Source organism: Vanessa cardui, chromosome W (assembly GCF_905220365.1).
Source record: "Vanessa cardui chromosome W, ilVanCard2.1, whole genome shotgun sequence".
NCBI classification, from domain to species: Eukaryota; Metazoa; Arthropoda; class Insecta; order Lepidoptera; family Nymphalidae; genus Vanessa; species Vanessa cardui.
The window spans coordinates 9,588,275-9,598,658 of record NC_061153.1 but is presented as its reverse complement, the minus strand read 5'-3'; the positions used below and the strand labels follow the sequence as shown (position 1 = coordinate 9,598,658).

Genomic DNA, 10,384 nt, shown 5'->3' with positions numbered 1-10,384 from the left:
TTGGCGAGAGACTAGTGCGTCTCCTTCCGGAACACGAGCGTTCTGGTTTCTCGCTAAGGCTGTCTTAGGGAATTTCTTTCAGCCATCTTTTCCATCTCTGCACAGAGACGGTGAGTCATTGGCCCATACCGCGAAAGAGAAAGCTGATCTTCTAGGCTCTCTCTTCGCGTCGAACTCGACTCTGGATGACCAAGGAAAGTCTCCACCGACAATTCCGCGGTGTGATACCATGATGCCGGAGGTTAAATTCCGGCAAAGTGCAGTTCGTAAAGCACTTCTTTCCTTGGACATTCATAAGTCGAGCGGACCCGATGGTATCCCTCCAATCGTGCTACGGACATGTGCTCCCGAGTTGGCACCGGTCTTAACGCGTCTTTTCCAGCAATCCTACACATTAGGCGTCGTCCCGAATTCCTGGAAGACAGCTTTGGTGTATCCGATCCCTAAAAAAGGCAACCACTCGGACCCGTCCAATTATAGGCCTATAGCCATCACCTCCTTGCTCTCCAAGATAGTGGAGTCCCTTATTAACTGCCAGCTCCTGCGGTACCTAGAGGAGAATCAGCTGATTAGTGACCGCCAGTACGGTTTCCGTCGGGGTCGCTCAGCCGGTGATCTTCTAGTTTACCTTACTCACAGGTGGGCTGAAGCAGTTGAGAGCAAGGGGGAGGCATTCGCAGCCAGCTTGGACATAGCGAAGGCCTTCGATCGTGTATGGCACAAAGCGATTCTTTCGAAGCTTCCTTCCTATGGGCTTCCCGGAAAATTATGCAATTGGATTACCAGCTTTTTGGCAGATCGGAGCATCAAGGTCGTTTTCGACGGTGCATGCTCTGACTTAAAATTCGTCAATGCTGGTGTTCCACAAGACTGCGTTCTATCACCCACTCTGTTTCTTCTGCATATCAATGATTTGTTGCAAATCGGGAACATTCATTGCTATGCAGACGACAGTACCGTTGACACCTTATACACCGGCCGCGCTAATATTTCTCGGGAAAACGTCGAAGAGAACCGGAACAAACTTGTGTCTGAAATCGAGTCTTCATTAAACGAAGTCTCGAATTGGGGCCGGCTAAATCTAGTCCATTTCAACCCCAAAAAGACGCAAGTTTGCGCGTTAACCGCTAAAAAAACACCATTTGTCGTATCTCCACGATTTGAGAACATTCCGATAGCCGCTACAGGTAGTATCGGAATACTTGGCATTGATATTTCGAGCCTCGTTCAGTTCCGCGGTCAATTGGAAGGCAAAGCCAAATTGGCTTCAAAAAAGCTGGGCTTGCTCAGCAAGGCGAGACAGTATTTTACGTCGGCCCATCGCCTTAAACTTTACAAGGCGCAAATTCGGCCTCACATGAAGTACTGCTCTCACCTCTGGGCGGGTGTTCCCCAGTACCAGCTCCTTCCATTTGACCGCATCCAACGTAGAGCGGCTCGAGTTATCGACGATCAAGCCCTTTCCGATCTCCTTGATCCTTTGGCTTTGCGTAGAGATGTCGGATCACTCTGCATCTTCTACCGAATTTTTCACGGGGAATGTTCCGAGGAATTGTTCGGATTAATCCCGGCTGCTGAATTTCACCTTCGGACATCTCGCCAAAATTCTAAGTTTCACCCGCACCACCTTGATGTCCGAAAATCCACAACAGCGCGATTTCTCAGACATTTTCTGCCTCGCACAACCACTTTGTGGAACCAGCTTTCGCCGGCGGTTTTTCCGAACCGATACGACATGGGAACCTTCAAGAAAAGAGCGTACTCCTTTTTGAAAGGCCGGCAACGCACCTGCAAGCCCCCTGGCGTTGCAGATGTCCATGGGCAGTGGTAGTCACTTTCCATCAGGTGAGCCTCCTGCTCGTTTGCCACCTATGCCATAAAAAAAAAGAAAAAAAAAGAGCAATTTTCAATTTATCCGGTGCCAGTTTGCGGGGGGTACATGAGATAGGAGGGCCAGGTGTGGTCCTTATATAGTGTACCGTGTTGTGCTTTGGAGACGCTGGAGTACCTGCGGGACGTGTAATTTCGGGGTACTTACTCAGAATAGCGTGATAGCGCGTGTCGCCCGTTACAACTTTTACAGAACAAATATTAGAATTCGCAAGAGAAGCATTTGAAGACAGTGTTGTGGTATTGTGTAGTAGGCGTTGATTCCGGCAATCTACCAGTGTCCACTAAGAACTGGGTATTCGTGCTGCGGTCGGTGATGAATAGGCGACCCTTAGAAGTTGGACTATTATTATTATTACTTGGTTAGTTTTAGACAATCGTTCGTCGCCACTACCGACTGTCCGTGGAGTTTTCCGACTTCTTAAAGGTGCAAGGTTTTAGGCAGCGTTGAGCCCTCGATCCAAATTTGCTGTGGTACCAGCATACAGGATACTTCCTGAAGCTTGAATTTGATCGGCTCCGTTGTCGCGATGTTGAACGTCGGCGGTCACGTGGTCTGTAACGGTCGGTGGTACAGCAAGCTGCACGAGTGTGCTCCTCCAGCTTGAGAGTGAGTTTTTGCACCATCTCCTTGAGTTCCGCGATCTCGTCTGTCTGGTGTATCGCCCTACTGGAAGACGTGGAAGCGACGTTGCACGGTGATGTAAGTTCCTGGATCCGGTCTGCCAAGTCGGCCAGCTGTTCCAGTGAGTGTTTGGGCTGTGAAGCTAGCACGGTCTGGATATTATGCGGTAGACGATTGCTCCATATTGACTGGAGGAAGTCATCAGGCACGGAAGGTCCAGCTAGGTCTTGCAGGTGTCGAAGAAATTCCGATGGCTTATCACCGAGTTCCTCGTGGGTGAGCAATTGTTTCACCTTCTTTTCGTGCGAATCAGAAAGACGCTTGATCAGCTCTGATTTAATTTTCTCGTAGTGATTCACAGACTTGGCGTACTGCATATCAAGGTTGTTTGTTACGCTATTAAATTTTATAGCATCGTCGATAATATTGTTATATATATGACGACCTCCATGGTCGAGTGGTGTGTACACCGGTTTTCATGGGTACGCCACTCTGAGGTCCCGGGTTCGATTCCCGGCCGAGTCGATGTAGATTACCATTAGTTTTCTATGTTGTCTTGGGTCTGGGTGTTTGTGGTACCGTCGTTACTTCTGATTTCCATAACACAAGTGCTTCAGCTACTTACATTGGGATCAGAGTAATGTATGTGATGTTGTCTCATATTTATTTATTTATTTATTGTGAGTATCGAACTGACCTTCTATTAGAGCGAACCACAATTCGGGATCTTCAGGCGAGAATGGAGGTACTTTCAATTGCATCCTTCTCCTGGTAGATGATGATCCAGAACGTTCAGCGGACACGCGCGCCATTTTCTTTCTTTGTGTAACGCGGCCTCCATCTTGTGAACCGGCCGTTTTTGCAGAGTCACTACTATCACTCATTTTAAAATTGTTCACTTTGCGGGGTCACCAGTTATGGTTGAAGGCTGTGTGTTTATTTGTACGGATGTGAAAAGGCGGCAAATTAAGCGAGCAATTTCTTCAATGTAACAACTTTAATAATTAATTATACGAACAATAGTTTACACTCAATAGTCAGACACAAATGCACAGAAGGATAGTTCACACAGCAAAATAGTCCATAGAAGCTTAAGAAATAGAAGTAGTGAAAGCGGAAAGTTTAGCGAGCACAATTACACAAAATACTTAGGTATAGCAATGAGGCGAATGCGCGATAAATAAGCTAGAACGAGCGGCGCGATAGCAGGCGACACGGGCTTCGCGTGGAGAACTCGAGTACCGACTGGGCGGGCCCCGACATAGCGGCGCGCGCGGATTGTTCTTCAACTTCTGACGCGGTGCATAAAAAAACAAAGGCCCGAGGCAGTGACTCGCGCGTCTACAATGCACGGGTGTGATGGCGAATAAATATCAGTAAAATATTATATCAAGTAAATACATAGTAAATAAGAATAGATGCGTGGTAAATAGGTGAATATGTAAAAAATAATATAATAAATAAATAATAATAAATCTAATATAATATAGTAGGCCACAAAGTTGATGGAAGCTGACTTAGCAGGTGGCAAAGAAAAAGACATTCCCTGGTCAGATGACTACCATTTTTTGATGAGTCTATTGCCAGAAATGGAGAAGCTTAATGTTTTACAGAAAATGAGACTGAGAAATAAATTCACTCAAGCTTTGATGGACGAAATTAGTATGAATCAATATACAGGCGTTACAGGCTATCAGGGCTATTTCACTCAACATCCGCCTTCTGACTACGGCACACATAATATTAATAATTTAAACTAAAAATAAACTAAATTAACCAATGTCATGCCAAAAATATGTATTATTATAATAAAAAAGCAAAATCTGTGAATGATAAATGATTGTTTATGGTAAGAGTACATAAATAAATAAATACTTGGTAAATAAACAATTTATAATTATAATTATAAGCAAAATCTGTGATTAATAAAATATTATGGTACATAAATAAATAATACTTAGTAATAAACATATTAATACTTTCATTTTTCTACATATGTAGGTACTTACCTTAAAGTCAGAAACAGCTGTTCTGGAGGTGAAACAATTTTCTTAAAATTAACTTTAGCTTTTAAGTCTTCATGTATGTGACTGAGTATATAATCAAAAGTTTCTACGCTTGTCCTCGTATATTCAAAATAATATCCGGATAGTTCCTGTATTCGCAATAATGAGTGTGAAATTCGCCAAGTTCTCTCCTTTTTTGGTTAACTGGGTGCGCTCCTATTCTAGATTGAATAATATCTTGTGCTAAAAACCCTTGCTTCTAGGTAATACCGTGCTACTTTTGATAGGGACATTTTATTTTATGTTGCTGTTCTGAATACGTTCACTGCTAACGCCGCCGCGGTCGCAACTGGTCGAGCTGTGGCATACCACCGCAATCCGCACCGCCCGCCGCCCCTCACGCCGCACCTCATCCCGCACCGCTGAAAGCTGTGGCCAGGCCCTGACGGTTGGTTTTATTAAGGTTTGTTATGTCTGCTGGTTTGTATATTTTTTTTTTGTATAGTGTGTTAAGGTTAAGACTGTTAACTTCTCGTGGGTTCGAATAGTTAATTAGTTATATTGTTTTCGCGAATTTTGGTGTCGTGATACTATTTTATAGAAGTTAATTATATTCTCTATTTAGTGGCACAGACTACTAGTAATTTTTTTTTTTTAAGATTGCTTATAAGAAGCATTATTTTTTTATTATCTGTGTTAGGGCAGATATTAGTTTTGTTCATGCGTCTGGTTATGCATGCAGCGAAGCTTTTGTTGAGCTTAAGCTTTGGTGGAGTTTGTCCTGCACATATTGTGGGAGCTCGGTTTGTTTTATTTGGTTGTAGCCGAATAAATGAGTTGTGGTGAGTAGTAGTTTTCTTAAGTTGGATTTTCCACTTTTTTTGTCATTTTATATTTCACATTTGAAATGTTATTTAAATTAATTATTTGTGTTGTTAGAGGTTCTGAGCTGGAGGGCCAGCTCGAATTTTTCTCGTTTATCCTCGCAAAATTCTTCCGGGAGGGGAGGTACTGTTACATTAAAAAATATTTTTATAATTTTAACTTTTTTTTATAATTATATAAAACGTCAAAAAAGTGTCAATTCGCTAAATTCCGTGCCATTAACCCATTTCCCACTTAATTTATATCGGTGTTGCCAGTATAACGCTTCAACTTGGCATTTTCTAAAATTTTAATTAATAAAATAAATTACATTTATTTTAAAGGTGCATTACAACAATTATTAAAATAAGATTTTAATCATCTAAATCGTTTGCTGAATTCGATTGGAAGTCATTTCACATCGTTTCAGATTAATTTAATAGCTGTCTTCCAGTTTAAAGGTTAGTTTTTTGATGAAGGTGTCGGGGTCTAGTTATGATACATTTACTTTGCCTCATATTTGGCTTTTCTTAATTTTGAGAATTATTCCATAATTATTTCCTTGATTTAATTATGGATATAATTCCTTTTTCATTAAGGGTATTTTGGTAGTGATACTGGTCACACTCGCTAACCTTTCAAAGGTTCGTGAACTTTCGATTTCGTTCTTTTTGAATTTTGAAACTATCGGCTTCACACCGAATCCAAACTTCTAATTCGATATACTAAATATATCGGTGAGTTGTCTTAATAATTGAGTTTCTTAATTTGTAGTTGTTTAGTATTCAGTGCTTTAATAGCAGTTATCTTTTCAGAATTTATATTAACAATGAAGTTTTGAAGTTTGACAGAACTTTACATCATTTTTACCGACTCATAAAAAATTGTAAGTCTTTAATTCTTGTTTTTGATTAAATGCCTTAGTTTGCAATTCAAAAGTTGTAGTCATGTTTAAATTGTGGTTTACAGTGTCCTTTTGAAATGGTTCTCCGGAGTTGAGATCGTCAATTTGTGTAAGCAGGACTTTGAACCTCCAGAAGGTAAATTCATGCTTACATCTCTCGTTAAAGGTATTTATCATTTGCTTATTTGCTTAACTTATTGAACCTGTATATTTCGTATTACAGGAGGTTTTTTTTAAATCGGATTTACCCACCACGTGGACTTCTTGAACGGAAATATTAAGAGTGAACGGCTCCAGGTTCCTGGTTGAGTGTGTCCAGTTAGCGGCTGGTGCAACTCCAAGGACGGCAAGCCTGTTCCCTGAGCCGTTTACGGTATCCACGTGTATCTGGAGACTTTGGTGATGTACCCCTTTGAATTATATTATAAATTTCGTTTACACCGGTCTGGCGAATGGTGTGTTCCTTCAAACAACATCAACTAATTTATTCGTCAGTGGCGCCTAATTTTCAACCTTACATTTTGGATTACAAAACATTGAATTTTCAAGCCTGCCTATAAAAGGCAGGCTTAAGGCCCCAAGTTACCCACGCTGAGTCTAGCTGGCATAATTTTCTATAATAGTCATTATAATAAGTAACTAGTAAATTAAGTAACTAGCTAAGCGAAAATTGTTTGTATAAAAAACTAAGTTACTGTGTATTAAAAATTTTATAACCTAATAGTGTTTCTTTATACCCACCACCCAACGCGGAAAGGTAACAAAGGGATGTATATTTTTTTATTTTATTTATTTTGTTATGCAAATAAACTGCTTTAAAATCATGTTGTCGTTTGGCTGAAGCTGTTTGACATGTAACAGGTGGACATATGTTTTTAATGACACGTTGTTTACTGTATTCGTCTTCATGATAGGGGGTTATTCTATGTTGTTGGAGAACTAATTGATAGACGTATAGTTCCCTAACCGTTAGGAGTTGACATTTTTCATACAACTTAGTTGTAGAAAATCTGTATGGGCTAGAGGACATGACTTTTAAGATAGATCTATGCGCTCTTTCCAAGTCTAATATAAAGGTTTTACAAGCACCACCCCAAGCTTTTATACAATATCCAATGACTGACTGAACTAGTGCATAATATATTGTGCGCACAAGATCTAAATCGGCAACGTGCCTCACTTTCTTGAAAACCCAAATAAGTTTTCTTGTGTGCGTAGTTGTGATGTCTATATGAGAGCGCCAGCTAAGTTTTTCGTCCAAAATAACTTCTAGAAATTTGACGGTCGTACATTTAGCTATCTTAAAGCATGAACAGGAAGCAAGAGAATCACCGGGGTAGTTACATGTGAACCATAAGACTAATGTTCTCTGGTTTTGTTTTGGCCACAGAAAACTGTATAAATGAGGTTTTGGAGAGATTCAATGTCAACAGGTTAACACTAGGCCATTGATTGACTCCGTGGAGTCTTAATTGAGCATAATACCGTACTTTGTCCCAAGTCTCTCCGTGGAATACAAGTGCAGTATCATCCGCGTAGGTAAAAATTTTACCATTTCTTAAAGTTTGTTCACATAGGTCATTAATATAGATCAAAAAGAGAGTTGGGCCAAGAATACTGCCCTGAGGGACACCACAAATGACAGGTGCCTGAGAACTGACGTGATCACCAATTTTTACTTGTTGTGAACGATTAACCAAAAAGTCCTTAAATATCAGGAGCGGTTTGCCACTTTTTGACTCTGTCGCCGATGTGGTGCTTCAGGATATGGAACTTTTCATTCCATATTCTGCGGTGCCCATTGGTGGCAAGTCCCAGCCCTGGTTTGGTCGCCTCTGTAAGACGGCTTCACGCCGAAAATGGGAACGCTACCAAGACTGGGCTAACGCATCGGCGTCTCGTGATACAAACACCAGCACATTCAGAAAGGAATATAACTCTGCCTCCAGGTCCTTCAAAAACGTGATAGCTGAGGCGAAGTCGAAGTACATTGGCAGAATTGGCGAGAGACTGGTGCGCTTCCCATCAGGAACACGTGCGTTCTGGTCTCTCGCTAAGGCTGTCCTAGGGAATTTCTGTCAGCCTTCTTTTCCATCTTTGCACAGGGACGGTGAGTCATTGGCCCATACCGCGAAGGAGAAGGCCGATCTTTTAGGGTCTCTCTTCGCGTCGAACTCGACTCTGGATGACCAAGGAAAGTCACCTCCATCAATCCCGCGATGTGATACGACGATGCCGGAGGTTAAATTTCGGCAAAGTGCAGTTCGGAAAGCACTTCTTTCCTTGGACATTCACAAGTCGAGTGGACCCGATGGCATCCCTCCAATCGTGCTACGGACATGTGCTCCCAAGTTGGCACCGGTCTTAACGCGTCTTTTCCGGCAATCCTACGCATTAGGCGTCGTCCCGAACTCCTGGAAGACTGCTTTGGTGCCTCCGATCCCTAAAAAAGGCAACCGCTCAGATCCGTCCAATTATAGGCCTATAGCCATCACCTCCTTGCTCTCCAAGATAATGGAGTCCCTTATTAACTGCCAGCTCCTGCGGTACCTAGAGGAGAATCAGCTGATTAGTGACCGCCAGTACGGTTTCCGTCGGGGTCGCTCAGCCGGTGATCTTCTAGTTTACCTTACTCACAGGTGGGCTGAAGCAGTTGAGAGCAAGGGGGAGGCATTAGCAGCCAGCTTGGACATAGCGAAGGCCTTCGATCGTGTATGGCACAAAGCGCTTCTTTCGAAGCTTCCTTCTTATGGGCTTCCCGGGAAATTATGCAATTGGATTACCAGCTTTTTGGCAGATCGGAGCATCAAGGTCGTTGTCGACGGTGCATGCTCTGACTTAAAATTCGTCAATGCTGGTGTTCCACAAGGCTGCGTTCTATCACCCACTCTGTTTCTTCTGCATATCAATGATTTGTTGCAAATCGGGAACATTCATTGCTATGCAGACGACAGTACCGTTGACACCTTATACACCGGCCGCGCTAATATTTCTCGGGAAAACGTCGAAGAAAACCGGAACAAACTTGTGTCTGAAATCGAGTCTTCGTTAAACGAAGTCTCGAACTGGGGCCGGCTAAATTTAGTCCATTTCAACCCCAAAAAGACACAAGTTTGCGCGTTAACCGCTAAAAAAACACCATTTGTCGTATCTCCACGATTTGAGAACATCCCGATAGCCGCTAAAGGTAGTATCGGAATACTTGGCGTTGATATTTCGAGCCTCGTTCAGTTCCGCGGTCAATTGGAAGGCAAAGCCAAATTGGCTTCAAAGAAGCTCGGTGTGCTCAGCAAGGCGAGACAGTACTTCACGTCGGCCCATCGCCTAAAACTTTACAAGGCGCAAATTCGGCCTCACATGGAGTACTGCTCTCACCTCTGGGCGGGTGCTCCCCAGTACCAGCTCCTTCCATTTGACCGCATCCAACGTAGAGCGGCTCGAGTTATCGACGATCAAGCCCTTTCCGATCTCCTTGATTTTTTGGCTTTGCGTAGAGATGTTGGATCACTCTGCATCTTCTACCGAATTTTTCACGGGGAATGTTCCGCGGAATTGTTCGGATTAATCCCGGCTGCTGAATTTCACCTTCGGACATCTCGTCAAAATTCTAAGTTTCACCCGCACCATCTTGATGTCCGAAAATCCACAACAGCGCGATTTCTTAGACATTTTCTGCCTCGCACAACCACTCTGTGGAACCAGCTGTCGCCGGCGGTTTTTCCGAACCGATACGACATGGGAACCTTCAAGAAAAGAGCCTACTCCTTTCTCAAAGGCCGGCAAGCCCCCTGGTGTTGCAGATGTCCATGGGCGGTGGTAGTCACTTTCCATCAGGTGAGCCTCCTGCTCGTTTGCCACCTATTCCATAAAAAAAAAAAAAAAAAAAAACTAATACCGAGGCATTCCAACTTGTTCACAAGAATGGGAATTGAGACGGTATCAAACGCCCTGACTAGGTCAAGGAATATACCTAAACACCTTTGCTTTCTATCTACCTGAGAAGTAACATAATTCGTTAATTTGATGACTGCGTCTTTAGTACATTTCCCAGACGTAAAACCAAACTAAGAGGCAGATAAAATTTTGTTGTGTTCT

The 10,384-nt window shown here is 42.7% G+C and overlaps 1 protein-coding gene and 1 pseudogene across 1 annotated transcript; both read left to right on the top strand.

The window, feature by feature from the left end:
- Positions 1-1,117: 1,117 nt before the first annotated feature.
- On the top strand, positions 1,118-1,819 carry LOC124542414 (the record flags this gene model as incomplete). The annotated part of the gene is made up of 1 exon (XM_047120366.1): positions 1,118-1,819. A coding segment is annotated over one exon (702 nt), but the record flags the coding sequence as incomplete, so codon positions are not given.
- Positions 1,820-9,406: 7,587 nt separating this feature from the next.
- On the top strand, positions 9,407-10,097 carry LOC124542412 (annotated as a pseudogene).
- The last annotated feature ends 287 nt before the right edge of the window (positions 10,098-10,384 follow it).